Source organism: Heterodontus francisci, chromosome 19, assembly GCF_036365525.1.
Source record: "Heterodontus francisci isolate sHetFra1 chromosome 19, sHetFra1.hap1, whole genome shotgun sequence".
Classification (NCBI taxonomy): domain Eukaryota; kingdom Metazoa; phylum Chordata; class Chondrichthyes; order Heterodontiformes; family Heterodontidae; genus Heterodontus; species Heterodontus francisci.
The window spans coordinates 73,332,208-73,352,162 of record NC_090389.1 but is presented as its reverse complement, the minus strand read 5'-3'; the positions used below and the strand labels follow the sequence as shown (position 1 = coordinate 73,352,162).

General features: G+C 42.3%; 1 protein-coding gene across 2 annotated transcripts in view; it reads right to left on the bottom strand.

The window, feature by feature from the left end:
• Nucleotides 1-6,035: 6,035 nt before the first annotated feature.
• The window catches only part of LOC137380189 (interleukin-17 receptor E-like), an 83,872-nt gene continuing 69,952 nt past the window's right edge, over nt 6,036-19,955 (bottom strand). For both annotated transcript variants that reach the window (XM_068051957.1, XM_068051958.1), the window contains 5 exons: nt 15,772-15,920; nt 12,899-12,964; nt 11,411-11,462; nt 11,076-11,183; nt 6,036-10,164 (listed from right to left, as the gene is read on the bottom strand). In XM_068051957.1, the coding sequence (XP_067908058.1) occupies nt 9,515-10,164; nt 11,076-11,183; nt 11,411-11,462; nt 12,899-12,964; nt 15,772-15,920 (1,025 nt within the window). In that variant the 3' untranslated portion in view covers nt 6,036-9,514. The remainder of the gene's footprint in view (nt 10,165-11,075; nt 11,184-11,410; nt 11,463-12,898; nt 12,965-15,771; nt 15,921-19,955) is intronic.

Genomic DNA, 19,955 nt, shown 5'->3' with positions numbered 1-19,955 from the left:
ATGAGGTTCAGGAATCTAAGTTCTAACAAAGTGGGAGTGGTATAGGCGTGATTACATGGGATTTATGGAACAAAAACAGGCCATTTGGCCCGACTAGTCCAACCCAGCATTTATGCTGTAGTGAAGCCTCCTCATCTCTGTCATCGTAACCCTATATTCCTTTCTCCCTATTATGTTTGTTGAGCTTCCTGCGTCTATACTATTCGCATTAACCACTTCCCATAGTAGCAAGTTCCACATTCTCACCATTCTTTGGGTAAAGAGGTTTCTTCTGAATTCCCTATTGGATTTCTTGGTGACTATCTTATATTGATGGCCTCTAGTTAATCTCTTCCCCACAGGAGGAAACATTATCTCTGTGTCCACTCGATCAAAACCTTTCATAATTTTAAAGACCTCTATTCGCTCACCCCTCAGACTTCTTTTTTCAAGAGGAACGAAACCCAGCCTGTTCATCCTTTCCTGATATGTATACCCACGGATATCTGGTAACATCCTTGTGCATCTTCTCTGCACCCTCTCTAGTGCCTCTGTATCCTTTCTATAATATGGTAACCGGAAATGCAAGCAGTACTGTGAAATGTGGTCTAACCAAGGCTTGATACTAGTTTAGCATAACCTCGGTACTTCTCAATTCTATCCTTCTAGAAATAAAGCCTAGTGCTTGGGTTGCTTTTTTTATGGCCTTGCTAACCTGTGGCACAATTTTGTGATTGGTGTATTTGTACTCTGCAATCCCTTTGTTCCGCTCCCTCTCTTTGGCTTGCACCTTCCAAGTAATGTGACCTCCCTATTCTTCCTACCAAAATGTACGTTTTTTTATTCTTTCATGGGATGTGGGCATCACTGACTAGGCCAGCATTTATTACCCATCCCTAATTGCCCTTGAAAAGGTGATGGCGAATTGCCTTCTTGAACTGCTGCGGGTGTAGGTACACCCACAGTGCTGTTAGAAAGGGAGTTCCAGGATTTTGACTCAATGACAGTGAAGGAACGGTGATATAGTTCCAAGTCAGGATGGTGTGTGGCTTGGAGGGGAACTTGTAGGTGGTGGTGTTCCCATGCATCTGCTGCCCTTGTCCTTCTAGGTGGTAGTGGTGGCGGGTTTGGAAGGTGCTGTTGAAGGAGCCTTAATGAGTTGCTGCAGTGCATTTTGTAGATGGTACACACTGCTGCCACTGTGCATCAGTGGTGAAGGGAGTGAATGTTGAAGATGGTGGATGGGATGCCAATCAAGCAGGCTGCTTTGTCCTGGATGGTGTCAAGCTTCTTCAGTGCTGTTGGAGCTTCATCCATCCAGGCAAGTATTCCATCACACTCCTGATTTGGAGATGATGGATATGCATTGGGGAGACAGGAGGTGAGTTACTCGCCACAGAATTCTATGCCTCTGACCTGCTCTAGTAGCTGCAGTACTTATGTGGCTGGTCCAGTTCAGTTTCTGGTCAATGGCAAGCCCCCAGGATATTGATAGTGGGGGATTCAGAGATGGTAATGCCATTGGTGGTTGGATTCTCTCTTGTTTGAGATGGTCATTGCCTGGCACTTGCATGCCACGCAATTATCTGTGTTGAACTTCATTTGCCAATTATTTGCCCATTCTACAAGTTTGTTAATGTCCTCCTGTAATTTGTTGCAGTCCTCCTCAGTATTGACTATCCCCTCCCAATTTGGCACCATTGCAAATTTAGAAACTATGTTTTTGATTCCAAAGTTCAAATCGTTAATGCAAATTGTGAACAGCAGTGGTCCCAGCACTGATCCTTGTGGAACACCACTTCCCATCTTCTGCCACACTGAATAATTACCCTTTACTCCCACTCTCTACTTTCTGCCTTGAAGCCAGATAGCAATCTGTTCTGCCACTTGTCCCAACTCCACATTCCCTGAAATTATTTATTAGTCTATTACGGGGCACCTTATCGAAGGCCTTTTTAAAATCCAGATAAGTTACATCTACTATATTACCATTGTCTACTCTGGTACCTCCTTAACAAATTCAACATGGTTGGTCAAGCAAGTTGTTCCCTTTTGAAATTCATGCTGACTATTTATTATTATATTTTTTATTTCTAGATGTTCTTCTATTCTCTTGATTAGTTGGGACTCCATTATTTTTCCTACTACCAATGTTAAGCTGACTGGCCTATAGTTCCCTGGGCATTTTCTGTCTCCTTTCTTAAATAAAGGAATTACATTAGCTATCCATCTGAGTTTTGGCACTACATCTTTTTAATAAATTATTAAATATATGTAGTCATGCCTCTGCTATCTCTTCCCAACGTTATTTTAAGATGCGTGGATGCAATCCATCCAGACTAGGGGCTTTATCCTCTTTGAATTTGATTAGTTTATTCAATACATCCCCTTTTTTAATTTTAAATTCACTTATCACTTCGTTCATCTCATCATTCAATTTTATGTCTACCTTTTCTATTTCCCCAATATCAAAGTAAAATAATTATTTAATATTTCTACCATCTCTCTATTGTTACCTGTGGTATTATTCTGTTTTATGTTCCTTGATAACTTAATTTCATAGGTTCTCTTTGCCTTCCTAATTTTTTTTTGATTTCTCTCCTAATCGCTTTGTATTTTTTCTTATCATGCACTCCTCTGCTGTCTATGTACTTAATGTATGCCTCTTTCCTAACCCTCAATAGTTCCCTTCTATTTTTATTCATCTATGGAATCTCACGAGTGTTTAGTTTGTCGTTTCCTTTTAGTGGAATATATTTTTCCTGCGCTCTGTTGAACACTGTTTTATAAGTTTCCCATTTTTGTTCTGTAACGTTGTTTGCCAATATTGTTGCCCATTTTATTTTCCCAAGTTCTATTCTCAGCCCCTCAAAATCATCTTTTCTCCAGTCTATTAATCTGTTTATTTTCGTACTTCTGTCATAGAAACATAGAAAATAGGAGCAGGAGTAGGCTATTCGGCCCTTTGAGCCTGCTCCGCCATTCATTATGATCATGGCTGATCATCCAACTCAGTAGCCTGTTCCCGCTTTCGCCCCATACCCTTTGATCCCTTTAGACCAAGAGCTATATCTAACTTCTTGAAAACATACAATGTTTTGGCCTCAACTGCTTTCTGTGGTAGCGGATTCCACAGACTCACCACTCTCTGGGTGAAGAGATTTCTCCTCATCTCAGTCCTGAAAGGTTTACCCCGTATCCTTAGACTATGACCCCTGGTTCTGGACTCCTCCACCATTGGGAACATCCTTCCTGCATCGACCCTGTCAAGACCTGTTAGAATTTTATAGGTTTCTATGAGATCCCCCTCACTTTTCTGAACTCCAGCAAATATAATCCTAACCAACACAATCTCTCCTCATACGCCAGTCCCACCATCCCAGGACTCAGTCTGGTAAACCTTCGCTGCACTCCCTCTATAGCAAGAACATCCTTCCTCAGATAAGGAGACCAAAACTGCGCACACTATTCCAGGTGTGGCCTCACCAAGGCCCTGTATAACTGCAGTAAGACATCCCTGCTCCTATACTTAAATGAAGGCCAAGATACAATTTGCCTTTTTTACCACCAGTTGCACCTGCATGCTTACCTTCAGCGACTGGTATACGAGAACACCCAGGTCTCGCTGCATATTCCCCTCTCTCAGTTTATAGCCATTCAGATAATAATCTGCCTTCCTGTTTTTGCTACCAAAGTGGATAACCTTACATTTATCCACGTTATACTGCATCTGCCATGCATTAGCCCACTCACTCAACTTGTCCAAATCACCCTGAAGCCTCTCTGCATCCTCCTCACAACTCACCCTCCCACCCAGTTTTGTGTCATCTACAAATTTGGAGATATTACATTTAGTTCCCTCATCTAAATCATTAATGTATATTGTGAATAGCTGGGGTCCTAGCACCAATCCCTGCGGTACCCCACTAGTCACTGTCTGCCATTCGGAAAAAGACCCATTTATCCCTACTCTTTGTTTCCTGTCCGCCAACCAATTTTCTATCCATCGCAATACATTACCCCCAATTCCATGCACTTTAATTTTACATGCCAATCTCTTATGTGGGACTTTGTCGAAAGCTTTCTGAAAGTCCAAATAAACCTCATCCACTGGCTCCCCCTCATCAACTCTACTAGTTACATCCTCGAAGAATTCTAGTAGATTTGTCAAGCATTATTTCCATTTTGTAAATCCATGCTAACTCTGCCTGATTCTACCACTGCTCTCTAAGTGCTCTGCTATAAAATCTTTGAGAATGGACTCTAGAATTTTCCCCACTACCGACATCAGGCTGACTGGTCTACAATTCCCTGCTTTCTCTCTACCTCCCTTTTTAAATAGTGGGGTTACATTAGCTACCCTCCAATCTGTAGGAACTGTTCCAGAGTCTATAGAATCTTGGAAGATGACCACCAATGCATCCACTATTTCTAGGGCCACTTCCTTAAATACTCTGGGATGCATAACATCAATTCCTCTCTCTCACTAAGCCCTGTGTTCCCCAACATTTCTGGTATAATATTTGTGTCCTCCTTTGTGAAGACAGAACCAAAGTATGCATTCAATTGGTCAGCCATTTCTTTATTCCCCATAATAAATTCCCCTATTTCTGATTGTAAGGGACCTACATTTGTCTTCACTAATCTTTTTCTCTTCACATACCTACAGAAACTTTTACAGTCAGTTTTTATGTTCCCCGCAAGCTTGCTCTCATACTCTATTTTCCCCTTCTTAATCAATTCCTTGGTCCTCCTTTGCTGATTTCTAAACTGCTCCCAATCCTCAGGTCTGTTGTTTTTCCTGGCAAATGTATATGCCTCTTCCTTGGATCTAATGCTATCTCTCGTTTCCCTTGTAAGCCATGGTTTGGCTACCTTTCCCATTTTACTTTTGCGCCAGACAGGGATAAACAATTGTTGCAGTTCATCCATGTACTCATTAAATGTTTGCCATTGTCTATCCACCGTCATCCCTTTAAGTAATGTTTCCCAATCTGTCATGCCCAACTCGTGCCTCATATCTTCGTAGTTTCCTTTACTAAGATTCAGGACCCTTGTCTCAGAATCAACTATGCCACTCTCCGTCCTGATCAAGAACTCTATCATATTATGGTCGCTCGTCCCCAAGGGGTCTCGCACCACTAGATTGTCAATTATTCCTCTCTCATTACACAATACCCAGTCTAGGATGGCCTGTTCTCTATTTGGTTCCTCAACGTATTGGTCCAGAAAACCATCCTGTATACACCCCAAGAATTCCTCCTCTATGGTATTGTGACTAATTTGATTTGTCCAATCTATATGCAGATTAAAGTCACCCATAATTACAGATGTTCCTTTATCGCATGCATCTCTAATTTCCTGTTTAATGCCATTCCCAACATCACCACTACAGTTTGGGGGTCTATATACAACCCCCACTAATGTTTTTTGCCCCTTTGTGTTTCTCAGCTCTACCCATACAGATTCCACATCATCAGAGCTAATATCTTTCCTCACTATTGTGTTAATTTCCTCTTTAACCAGCAATGCAACTCCACCGTTATTTGCTTTTTGTCAGTCCTTCCTAAATACTGAATATCCCTGGACATTTATTTCCCATCCCTGGTCACCTTGCAGCCATGTCTCCATAATCCTGACTATATCATACCCGTTTACATCTATTTGCGCGATTAATTCATCCACTTTGTTGTGAGTGCTCCGCACGTTAAGGCACAAAGCCTTAAGGCTTGTCTTTTTAACATTAATTGTCCCCTTCCCACTATTTTTCACTGTCGCCCTGTTTGATTCTGGCCCATGATTTCTCTGCCTATCACTTTTCTTATTCCCCTTACTGTCTTTTGTTCTTGTCTTTGATCCCCCCTCCTCTGACTCCTTCCAAAGGTTCCCATCCCCCTGCCATTTTAGTTTAAACCCTCCCCAACCACTCTAGCAAATACTCCTCCTTGGACATCGGTCCCGGTCCTGCCCAGGTGTAACCCGTCCAGTTTGTACTTGTCCCACCTCCCCCCAGAACCAGTCCCAATATCCCGGGAATCTAAAACCCTCCCCCTCACACCATCTATTCAGCCACGTCCTTCTCTATCAACCTCTTAAAGAGTATTATATTACGTCACTATTTCCTCGATGTTCTCCTACTTTTACTTCTCTTATCTGCTTTTGTTCATTCCCCAGGACTAGATCTAATAGCAAAACTTCCCCTGTTCATCTTTTTACATATTGGGTTAGAAAGAAGTCCTGTACACATTGTGGGAACTCCATTCCCTTATCCCCTTTACTTACCACTTTGGCTCAATTAATTTGAGTGTAGTTGAAATTCCCCATGATTATTATTCTATATTTTTCACTTAACTCCCTAATTTGTCTGTATATTTCTTCCTCTACCTCCCTTCCAGTATTGGGTGGCCTGTAGACTACACCTATTAGTGTGATTGATCCTTTATCATCTTTTATCTCTCGCCATATAGATGCTATTTTTGTCTTATTGATAGCTGTGTCCCTTTTTACTACTGCCATTATGTTATCTGTAACAAGTACAGCTAGTCCATGTCCCCTTTTTCCCTCTCTATCTTTTCTAAATATGTTATACCTTATTCATGAATCCATGATCTAATACATTGGGAGGGGTATGGGGGTGATACTCATGAAATCTAGGTTCTAATACAGTGGCAGGGGAATATGCACACATCAGCTGATCCATTCCTTTTCCTTCTGCCCATACTCTAGTATCCCTGACACTAATGTTGTAGGCATCACCATAATTTAAGCTCTTGTAACCCATGTTTGTCTCAGTACTTGTGACCATCTTTCACTGCACAGTAACATGTTTCCTTTCAGTTGCATACCAAATAGTTAACAACCTTCTTAATATTTGTATTAAAAAAACACAAACAAGTCCTGACAGTGAAGCTGAAAAAACATTCAGTACTTTGAATACATATGAAGGGTATAAACCGAGTGGCAGTTTTCAGCTCCACACCTAATTTTCTTCTTTACGTATGTGGCCACAATTTCTCAATAGATTGAAAACAGAGAAAGAACTGCAAGGGTGAGAAAAATAAGACAGTGTATTTTTTTAAATGTGGATTAATTAGCAGGGACATTGTGCTCAACACAGATTCATCAATTTTTAAGGATGATGTATCAGCAAAACTGGCCCAAGCCCAAGTTGGTGTTTGGACAACCACTTGAGGAGGGGAAGAGTTTGGTACTTGGCAGATTTAGCAGAAGTTGGATTCTGAAGCTAACAGTTGTTTCAGCTGCAACTCTACTTTGCCATTCTAAGTAAACTTCCAGGTGATACAAGATCCAGAATTCCTCTGTTTTGTAACTGCTGCCAGGTCCAAATGGATCTTTTGACTCCTTTTGCTGAAACTGGACATCAATGATTAAAATGCAAAATCTTGACATGGGGTAATGTTGGTTGTGACGATATTTTCTTTAAAAAGTAGTATATTTGTGATCGTATACTAACAAAGAAGATACCATCATTAACAGGAAGCCACAAAATAAGACTTTAGGAATGTGAGTGAATAGAAGATGAGGTGATGCCGAGGGGTGCCTAGAAACTGAGAGTGCAGAGGAACTGAACTGAGCACATCTCAATTTTGATCATTACCCTAAGCTACTTTAACTTCTCTTTCCCAGGCCTTGATGGATCTTGATAGCAATATGGCTGTTAGGAGGAGGCAATGGACCCAGAACATTACAGTTCACTCTATTTTTTTTTAGATTAGAGATACAGCACTGAAACAGGCCCTTCGGCCCACCGAGTCTGTGCCGACCATCAACCACCCATTTATACTAATCCTACACTAATCCCATATTCCTACCAAACATCCCCATCTGTCCCTATATTTCCCGACCACCTACCTATACTAGTGACAATTTATAATGGCCAATTTACCTACCAACCTGCAAGTCTTTTGGCTTGTGGGAGGAAACCGGAGCACCCTGAGAAAACCTACGCAGACACAGGGAGAACTTGCAAACTCCACACAGGCAGTACCCAGAATCGAACCCGGGTCCCTGGAGCTGTAAGGCTGCAGTGCTAACCACTGCGCCACTATTACAGGCATGTTTCCCATTCTTCACTATGGAGCAGCATTGGCAGTGATATGCAGCCTTCAATGACCTCTCTCTCCTGACCTTGTAGGAAATGGACATTACAAACAATAGTTTTTTGAAACAAAAGATGGGATTGGAACAGTTGGAGACAAGTCCATGTCCACAATTTCCTGTTTCTGGATTCAGCTCTGTTAAGTGGAGAGGTGTTGAGTATAAATGTTTCTCCTCAAGGGGACGGAGGAGCACCCAGGGCCACTCATGCATCTTCTGCTGGTCAGCATATAGGCAACAGCAGCCTGGTAGTATTTCCAGAATGAAACAGTGTGACTGGACAGAGAGGATGTTAGAAATCCTATCATACCCTAAGAGTTTGAATGTTAACTGAATCTCCAATCTGCCAACCCTATCTGTGAGGTACTGCACGGTCAGGTTTTGGATTTACTGTCATGGGAGGGGGAAATCCATGCTGAAATAGATCACTTTAATTTCCAGGAACCAACTGGCCATTATGAGAAAATATCGAAGATCTCTGGTTATCAAATGCAATGAGATAGATAAGATGCAGCTGTCATTTTGGGTCTGTTTGCAATTGTAAGGCCAAAAGACTGGATTTTTCCCATTGTAGATTGGATTGGATTGAGGCTGAAAGATTGTGAGTAAGTGCTTGTTCTCTTTATTACTCCCTCTTTTTCCATTCCTTGCTTCCAATTGCTGCCTCTGAGCCATTCTTCTTTCTATCGTCCTCGTCCAATCAAGATAAGTATTTCTTTCTTCCCATATGTGTTAACCTTGCTATGTTTCTCTGTGAAGCTGATTTTAAACAATGATCCATCTTCTTCTTTGGCCTCCTTATCTCGAGAGACAATGGGTAAGCGCCTGGAGGTGGTCAGTGGTTTGGGGAGCAGCGCCTGGAGTGGCTATAAAGGCCAATTCTAGAGTGGCAGGCTCTTCCACAGGTGCTGCAGAAAAATTTGGTTGTCGGGGCTGTTACACAGTTGGCTCTCCCCTTGCGCCTCTGTCTTTTTTCCTGCCAACTGCTAAGTCTCTTCGACTCGCCACACTTTAGCCCCGCCTTTATGGCTGCCCGCCAGCTCTGGCGAACGCTGGCAACTGACTCCCACGATGTGAAGAATATTCACAGATCTCGATTACTCCCTCTGTGTGACTGGACACCTTTACATTCTAAACACCAGCTGCCTGGGTTAAATTCTTAGTGAGCTTCAGTCTCCTATTGTTGCATTTAACCTTTCTTAGAACAGCAGACTTGCACTTCTTGTAGTTCTTTGCTTGCAATGCAATTATTACCTATCTGTTTACACAGTGTATTTAACTATAGATGTGTGCAAGAGGCATGAGGTTCATTAAAAAGAAGTGCAGGCCTCATTCTGCCATTTAACCACAAAGGCCTTTGTTCTCCCTCTCTCTCGTTATTGTTGAGATCTTGTTAACAAGTCAGACCCATCCAATCTCAATCTGAGCAGTTACAATCCTCACAGCAGAGAAGCCGACACCCCTGCAACTTTCTGCATTGCTCTATCCTGTTTCTCAGCCTTTGCATTTTCTCAGACCGCAGGATTTCATACACCAAAAACTTGGTGCTTATCTTGAGGCTGCACGGAAGTTCAGGAGCAGATTGCAGTGTGTTCACCAGGCTTGAAAAATCCTTCAGCATTCGGTATTTAGGGATCTTGGTAAATATTTCTGGAATGTTCTCTTTGCTACATAGTCCATCAAAATAAATAATACTGTAATCGTTAATCCTCCTGTTTCTTAAAATGTCATTATAAACACAAGCCATTGAGGTATTGAAAAGGTCATGCAGGTCGCTGTGGTTGGGTCTGCTTACTGGGTCCAACATATTCCATTGGTTGTACATTTCGTGGCTTCTTTTTGACCAAACAATTAATATCTTTCCTCCTTCGCTCTCCACAAGTTTCCTTTTGCTGTAAAGCCAAGAGACGATACCAATCTCTGCCACTCTGCCAGTATCCCACAGGTCTAGGATGATGTTGCAGTGCAATTCAATCTTCAGAATATCTGCAAAAGCACAGATCAATGTTTTCTGCTCTTCAGAGTCTGGGGAGTACATCAACAGAACTGTTCTGCTCCAAAGTGGGGCTGCAAAGATATAAAAAAAAAAGATTTAGGATCATTCTATTTTGATAAAGAGGTATTTCTTCCCTGCTTCGAAGATGCCAACTGATGCTGGGTATGGTTCCCTAGGCACCAGCTATCTTTCACTATTTCTTTCAATAGCTTCAGTTCATTTGTGAAGTTTGATAGCGAGTGTCAGCAGACTGAGAACATCAGTGCTGAGCCCAATTTTGTTTGCGCTCAATATCCACACAAATCTGCAGTTTGCAGCAGGGGTGACTGGACTTCAACTATGGCTAATTTTCCTCAAAGAGAGCATGCTACATCAATCCCCTCCCTCACCTAGAAGGAGAAGATAGCACTCATGGATTTGAAAAAAGTCCTGCTGTGCAGTTATAAAGTACCATTACTGAGAGATATATGAATGTGGTAACTTTGGCGGAAGGAGTCGAAGGATTGGTTTACAGGTGAGACAATAATGTCAGGTAGGGAATGGTTGGAGATTGCTGTGGGAACATGAATCTGGGCACAAGGTATGGGTATGAATGCAATATGGTTATGGTCAAGTCGCAGTTAGTGCACAGGATTGACATCAATATAAGACCTTTTCACCTGCAATGTCAATCGGGTGGACTCCAGAATGAATTCTATGTTGTGGATAACAAACAAACCATTTTTAATGAGTTTAAAAAAAATATACAGTGAGTTGTTCTGATCTGGAAAACACTGTGTGAAAGGGTGGTGGTAGCAGATTAAATAATAACTTTCAAAAGGGAATTGGATACATACTTGCAAAGGAGGGATTTGCTGGGCTATGGGGACAGAGCAGGAGAATTGGACTTATTGGATAGCTCTTTCAAAGAACCAGGACAGACAAGATGGGTCAAATGGCCTCCTTCTGTGCTGTATGATTCTATGTTATACTTATATGTTACCTGATACAACTTTAGTCATGAACTTCCAGACCATATAAACAAACAACAACATAATGGCTAGCACAATCAGTGTGCCCAAGATTCCCAGCCCTATCCAATGACGAGAGTCTGCAATACAAAAGACAAGCACAAAAAGCACATTTTAGAAAATAACTGGGAATAGAGCATCTAATAGACTGAATTTAACAGAAATGTTCATTCTTAACAGAAATTGAAGAATGCTCTGTTTGAGTTTACAGAAACTTTAAGTTATATAAAGATTCTCAGGGCATTGCACTTGTGGTCCAATAAATATAAAATTTAGGTCTTCTAATAAAACTAACTGTAACACTTACAATGTGGACAAAGCAGCTGCTTCCCAGAGAAAACCACATCAGAACGCCACACCTGGGGAGGAGATTTTAGAAACATGTTGACCAAATTCTCTACTGGATACTGCTTGGATAGAGTGATTCCACTCCAAATTATCTTCTTTTTACTCGGCTAAACTATTTAAAAAAAAAATTATTTTGATCTTTTGCTTAATCTTACTTCTACCTGTTGAAGCACTTTTTGTCTAAAGGTTCCATTTTGTGGGGAGGGAGGTGTCTGGTGGCTTTGCTGATGGAGTATTGCATACCACTCAAAGAGATGGTATTATTGCCACTCTTGTATAGTATTTCTTTTCATGGAGGATCCATCAATTCTAATATTGCATTCAAATTCAGAGGGCGTGGAGGTACCATTGATCGATCATTGAATTCTCATCAAAAAGAGAACTTAAAGCGAGAGGCATACAAATGCAGCCTAATGTGGTGCTACATCTAGACATAGTTATGGCACAGTTCCAGTTCCAGTTCGAGGCATGCAATGGAGCTTTTTATTCAAAAGCTTGTGTTGTCATGCTGTGCTGCATCCAATGAAATGTTATAAAGAGGACCAGATCCTCCATGAAAAGAATAACTATACAGCTTTCAATGTATTAGATCTCAGCAGCAGTGACACTTCAGATGTCAGACACTAATGCGTTCTTCCATAGATTATTGGATTACTAATTCACTGCTGCTCCAAAGTATTCCATCACTGCCAAGAATTGTGTATTTGTTTTGATGGATTAGGAATCTGAAGTCAGTAGTACCTGCTCTCCACTTGGAATTTAACAAGTATCCATTATAGCAGCAGTACAGTGTTAAACCGGTCCACAGTGATCTTAAAGTAGAACAGTGTACATCTTTAGAGACTTTCAACGTTAGGTGAATATTCCGCTGAATGGCTCATCTGTACTGAATTGGAAATTCAGATTCTTTCTTTTATTCACGTTCGGCTACTAGAAGTCACTATTGGAGATGATAGCAAATTAGAGATGAGCACGTTCCTATGGGATTGCACTGCTTTAATGGAGGCATTAACCCATTTCGTTAATCATTCATCAACTATTATCACAAGCAGTTATTTCTAGTTTTTTTTTCTCTCAGGTTCTCAATCTTTTCCCTACCACAAAGCTTTATGGAAGATTCTAAAACTAGAGCTGTGGTTGTTCTTTTTCAAGATTTCACTACAACTTCCTCCAATGGAAGATTTACTGACTTTATTGAGCCAAATTCATAAGTTATCCATGTATCTTTACCAAGCTGTTTCAGTTAACAGAGCTGCTTGATTCTCCTGGTATATTGAAAGCGGAGTAGAGAAATTCCTCATATTAACTTTAGTCAAGAAGCCTTTCTGAGCAGTATACAGGATTTCCCACGCTGTACATGTTCCCACGCTGATATTTTCAATAAAAATATTGTGAAGAGAAATTATCCCCGACCAAGCTCCTTTAAGATAATCAATGAGTTACCTACCCTTACACAATATTCAAGGCTTTCCATAGGCAATATCAAAAGGAGTTTCTGAGTGCTCAATTCATTCTGTGAACAATGTGAAAATTTTTTAATGAAACATCCATTACAACAGAGCACAATACAGAATAGACATAAGGCAGAACAGGCTAACAGAGAACAGGGTTCCTGCTCTCTGTCAGCTGTAAAAGTCTTAGAATAAATAGTTCTAGGCAGCTTCAACCCCTTTCGCAATGAATCTGAGCTTGCATCATAAAAGCCACCATAATGCAATTGGCAGTGTTTCTCAAGAATACCTGAAATTGAACTATCATACTAATGGAGTAGAGACTTATCTAAGGTGGAGTCAAGGCACATTTATGCAGTAAGGCATAAGGCACTTTATCTTTCTTTAATCATGTACTGTGCTTAATCTGGAGCACTGATCTTGATACCGGCTGGGGGAAATCAAAAACAGCAAAAGTATTCTGTTCCTGTTTACCTATTTAGAAATGTTCAATGTTATATATGTGGGTAGGGTGAAGACAGACACTTTTCAGAGAAAAGCATTCAAAGAGGTGGAGAAAAAAAGAAATCTGGGCATTCTGGCACATGACCTTTGAAAGGTCATGAGCAATTATGTGAAGAGATACCAATGGTAAATAGGGTGTTGGAGTGCATTTACAACACAATAGAATAATAGAATGTTTCTGGCACAGAAAGAGGCCATTTGGCCCATCATGTCTGTACTGGCCAAAAAAGCAAGCCACCCAGTCTAATCCCACCTTTCAGCATTTGGTCCATAGCCCTGCAGGTTATGGCATTTGAGGTGCGTAACCAGATCCTTTTTAAATGAGTTGAAGGTTTCTGCCTCTGCTACCCTTTTAGATAGTGAGTTCCAGAACCCTACCACCCTCTGGGTGAAAAATCTTTCCTCATCTCCCCTCTAATCTTTTTACCAATCACTTTAAATCTATGCCCCCTAGTCACTGACCTCTCTGCTAATGTAAATAGGCCCTTCACATCCACTCAATCCAGGCCCCTAACAATTTATACATTTCAATCAGCCTTCACCCTTCTCTGTTCCAAGGAGAACAACCCCAGCCTATCCAATCTTTCCTCATAGCTGCATTTTTCCAGTCCTGGCAACATCCTTGTAAATCTCCTCTGTACCCTCTCTTGTGCAATTACATCCTTTCTGTAATAAGGTGACCAGAACTGCACACAGTACTCAAGTTGTGGCCTAACCAATGAGTTATATAGTTCCAGCATAACCTCCCTGCTCCTATATTCTATACCTTGGCTAATAAAGGAAAGGATTCCATATGCCTTCTTAACCACCTTATCCACCTGTCCTGCTACCTTCAGGGATCTGTGGACATTCACTCCAAGGTCCCTCACTTCCTCTACACTTCTCAGTATTCTCCTATTAATCATGTATTCCTTTGCCTTGTTTGATCTCCCCAAATGCATCACCTCACACTTCTCCAGGTTGAATTCCATTTGCCACTTTTCTGCCCACCTGACCAGTCCATCGATATCTTCCTGCAGACCACAGCTATCCTTCTCGCTATCAACCACACAGCCAATCTTTGTGTTGTCTGCAAACTTCTTGATCATGCCCCCTGCATTTATGTCCAAATCATTGATATATACAACAAAAAGCAGGGGACCCAGTACTGAGCCCTGTGGAGCGCCACTCGAAAAGCCCTCCAGTCGGAAAAACACCCGTCAACAATTACCCTTTGCTTCCTGTCACTGAGCCAATTTTGTATCCACCTTGTTACATTTCCCTGGATCCCATGGGCTTTTATTTTTAACCAGTCTTCCATGTAGGACCTTGTCATGAGCCTTGCTAAAATCCATGCAGACCACATCAACTGAACTAACCTCATCAATCTTCCTTGTTACTTCTTTAAAAAATTTGATCAAGTTACTCAGGCAAGATCTTCCCTTAACAAATGCCTTGGGTCATTCAGCGCTTTAAAAACACAGTATAAATGCAAGTTGTTGCTTTTTCTGGGCACCAGAGTAACTGCCCCCCAGCTCCCTGCCCCCACCCTGCTTTCTGCTTTAGAGAGGTTTAGGCTATGGAGTGATTAGATTGAGGTTTATAAGTTGATCAAGGGAATAGATACAATAGCAGAGTACTGCAGTTGTGGGAAATCGGAAATAAAAAAGAGAAAATGCTGGAAATACTCAGCAGGTCTGGCAGCATCTATAGAAAGAGAAACAGAGTCAACGTTTCAGGGTCGATGTTCCAAATAGGTTGTGTTAGAGTAGGCAGTTTGTTCCAAATCAAGTTGTATAAGGCCAGATATTGGTTGGATGTTAGTAAGTGATTCTTTTCCCAGTGGATATGGGATCTCTGGAGCAGGCTGCCGGTCGTGGTGTGAACTCTGATTCACCGAATTCCTTCAAGTGAGAGCTGGATCTGTTTCTGACTGGGGCAGGTAGATACTGCATATTACTGAACCACTGGGCCAGTTTTAATTGTCTAAAGGGGTCGAAGAGGAATTTCCCAGATTTTCTCCCCCCCAAATTGGCCAAATTATCTTGTTTTTCACCTTTCCCAGGAGAACACATGGTTTGGGTAAGATAGGGAGTATATATTGTGATACACAGGACATTACAATTGTGTTGGACAGATTGGATAGACCAAAAGGGCCTTGTCTATCTGTCCTCGTTTCTATGTTCATATGTTTGTATCAAGGCAAACAACAACAAGAAGACATTGATTATGTCTAGGCCTCCTGCATTCAGTTTCTTCTGAATGGCTGTCCAACAGTCTACAGTTAAAAATGTTAAAAAAACAAAGTTATTTTGAAATGTCTTTGCTAACAGGACTCTAGTAGAGATGATACTTGGCAAAGGTTGAGATATTGTGCAGTTCTAACCTGGGTTATGCTGTAGATCAGACCCAGGTTTTTGCATTCATCTCCTACCATCTTGCATAGAACAGCATTGAAGGATGCTGGGATATGTGAAGCAAAGGTCAGCAAGAGCTTGTTTGATTCGGTTACCATGGTCACATTCCAATCGGTGTCTGAAAATGAAAGAGTCTCTGTGATATTAGTTAATCGGTATAGACGCTATCAATAATTAATGGTATTGAACTATAATACAGTCTATTTCAAGTTTATCAAATTAACATTAAAAAGGTTTTCTTTAATTCACTGAAAAGTTCAAGTGCTTTAAAAACACAATATAAATGCAAGTAGTTGCTTTTTCTGGGCACCAGTGTAACTGACCCCCAGCTCCCTGCCCCTGCCCTGCTTTCTGCTCCTGCCAAGGTCATTCCTAAAATGAAGATTGCTTCAGTTTGTTCTTGAATGAGGAAAATAATTGAACAGCTCTGTCACTAATCCAGAATAATTTTGCCTCCAGCGCCTCAGACTGTGCAAGAGTGTCTCTCACCACCAAACACAGAACAAGCTCTCCTCTTGTCATCCCATCCTCGCACACAAGTTTGCCAATATGCGTTTGCAAAGAAAAATCACACACATTCTCGCAAAGTCCCCTGTCACACTTTAGGGTTCTTTGGCCATTTTTCCATAAAAGGGATATTTTAAAATGTGTTTTGAGTTAAAGCTCATTTCAGACAGGGTTAGTTTCTCAGGACAGTCTCATGCTGGGCTGCTAACCCAAACTCAAACGTGATTAACATGCTATGGGAAGCTGTTTCTCCCGGAGACCAAACAATAGACAATTCATTAACTTGGCTGGTCTTTAGAGAAAGACCTCACTCAACTGCGTTGGAAACCTCTTTGGCCTCTTAGTATGTGAGACAGGCTTTTAAATATCAGAGGACAGACACCAAAAAGTCAGTCAGAAAACCAAGTGCTGCGGGAAGCTTGAAAAGATGTGAGACTACATCGAGAGAGGTTCATGCCCGGGGCTGTACGAGAGGGGACAGAGGGCTGGATTTTATTCACACACTGCGCTCTGTTGCGGTGCGCTTTGAACTTGGCGGCCTTCTGACATGGAAGTGCCGCCGCACAGGCCCCGCGATATTACACGCAGGGGCTGATTTAAATAGAGCGGGCGGAGCGGCCGCCCCCAAATGACATAGAGGGGCGGCCGCTGCATCCCAGGTAACCCCATTTTTAAAGGGCTTTAAGCCCATAGAAGTAATTTTAATTTTTAAACGTACAGTACACATTTATTTTTCATTAACAAGTAGTAATGATATGGATTCCCTTCCCCAAACACCACCCCCCCATGATCATTTCATTGCCCGATATTATAAAACTTGCCTTTTTCCCTACCCGAACTTCCCCCCAACCTTCTAACTTTTGCCCTTCAGCCCCTTTCCACCAACCCCACAGTCAATAAACAGTGTTTTCCCTGCTCCCCCACCCCTCCCACCTTGAAAATTTTATTTCTCCCCCCCTCCCCACCAGGTTTTTGCCTCGGAACTCCGTATGGAGTTCCGAAGGCAAGCGAAGTATGAACACCGGCTGTACAATCGGCGTGGGACAGCCGCCACCTGCAGGCAAGTTCATTTACATATCATTATTGTTAATTTAAATATTTAGATGAAGGGCCCACCGCCGCGGCGGGGTGGGAGGGGGCCACACCGAGGTCCCCCTGCCGCTGGAAATATGCAGCGGGCTCATCTCGACCTGAGGGGTCGAGACGGGCCTCTCCCCGTAGAATTTTACCACCCCCTCCCCCCCACCCCGCCGCGACCCACGGCATCGAGGAGCCCAGAGAGATTACTCTTTTTAATTAGTTAAGAGTTAACACTGGAGTGGGGCTAGCATTGTGTGTTCTTTATTTTGCATCATTGCATGACTATAAGTTGTAATAATTGAACTAAGTGACTCTGGTCATATGCATTGCTCTGAGTGTGACACCATAATATGGAATAAAAGTAGCTTACAATGCGAACCAAACTTCACCTCATCTAGTGTTAACTTGGTCTCCCTTCAGAGGGATCGAAGACGTACACCTGCAAAAGGATACAAAGGTGTATCACTGTTGTACTCACAGGTCGTGTTTCCATCTAAGTAGATTTAGGACAGGTGTAACTCCTGGGATGCTGTGTTACACTGATGACAAGGGCAATTTGAAAGGGCTAAAATTTACCAGTGACTGGAACAGAAACAGAAATAACTAAGAATGTTGAACATATCAAAGATGGCAGAATTTGTGAAATAGAGGATTTCAGCTAAAGCAGCACAAGTTTCAATGAGTGAAATAACGGGTGAAATTGGCTTTGGAGGTGGGAGGGCGGGGTAACTTCTAAAAGTTGCATACCAGGTCATTGGCAGCAGTGGGTAGCCAATTCGTGGCAATTAAATGCCCACTTGGAGAAAAATTGGTGAAGTTACCGGGTTCTCACTGCCAGTGGATGGGACCCCACTGAGACCGAAGCCCAGCAGGTGCCTGGAGGCAGCCTCCCAGTGGCAGGCCCGGGGCCAGCAAGACCTCCTTTAATTCCCCCTCCTCGGAACCACAGGGGCCAGAACGCCACCACTGTGTGAAAGGCATTTTAATAGCTCTTGTATTCTATTTATAAGTAAACTCTAATCAATTGTGGTGTGGACCAGCGTGTGGAGCTCACTGGGTGGGGGGAACATGTACAGAGGATATTGCGACGAAGGGAGAATAATTTTGAACAAAGACATCATCACTGGGACTCATATTGAACTTTTTAAAGATAAAGACAGTTTAACTGAACAGACACACACACACACCCACACACACCTACACACCCACCCCCACACACACACATACACACATACACCCACACATACATACACCCACACACACATACACACCCAACCACACCCCCACACACCCACATACACACACCCACACCCATAGATCCACACACACACACACATCTACACACATACACGTGTCAGGACATGTCATTAAAATTGTGGCCCAGACTATGACTACATCAGAAACTCTAGTCTACAACAGCTCTCGTAGACAATGGCCTCTCAGAGTATATGTGAATGGTTTTCTTCCTGCCTTATCAAAATTCAGATATCACATCCATTGCTGGTATGTACCTAAGACTCCCCCCCTCCCAATGAGAGCAGGAAATAACCACATGCAGGTGGTCTTGCATAGCCAGGGTGGGATTGATAAGGCACTGAAACCCAATCGGAAGTCCCAATTTGAGACATTACCTTATATGTTGAGGGACCTGGGTCAGAAAGGGGTATAAAGCCACAGCCCACAAGAAAGGAAGTTGTACGAAAGAATTCATTCAGTGGACCAACCACCCAGGAATGAGCTCCTGTATGCGAGTCCAACTAAGCAACAGGTGTAGTAATACTATTGCTTAGTGGATTAATAAAGGTTTTCCACATAAAGTGGAATTTGTATCCAGAGTTTGTTTCATGTTATTGATAGTTCTTAAAGGGAAGTGAGACCCCCTGTTTAAGATTCTTACAGATTCTGGCAACCACGAGCAGGGACTCCGAAATGTAAAGAAATGACCAAACCAACTAAATATGTGGTGGGGAGACTGCCTCCGAAGGAAGGGTGGATTAGGGTGATTCTGGAAGCAGATGATTCCCCAGTAGAAACTGATCAGTGGATACAAGGATCCACACATAAATGAGCACTAGTAAAGGCAGTCTGGCTGTTGGCGTATCAAAGGACGTGCCATGCGATGGAGGCAGAATTGATCAAACTGAGAAAGGAGAAGGAGGAAAGATCGGCTACAGTGGACAGAAACATGGAACAATTAAGGCAGGAAAGGGAGGGGAGAGATAAAGAGAGAGGATCACAATAGAGAAGTGGAGAGATGGGCCAGTAAGATGGAATACTTAAGAGAGTTAGTGAGTCCATAATGAGAGGAAGTGTGAACTCCGGTCTGAGAAAGAGATAGAACAAAGAATGAGGGTGGAGCGTGCTGAGAGAGAGAGAGATGATATCAGAGCAGGCTACAGGGTTCAGCTGCAAGTAAAGGACAGGCTTGCCAACCACACACACTGTCGGCGACGTATTGGGGTGCTGGAGGCGAGGTTGCAACAGTAACGGGGTGTCATTTGCGCGCTAGGGGGAGGAGAAGCTGTAGACAAGGAAGAGAAGGAGGAAAAGATAGTGGAGAAGTTTG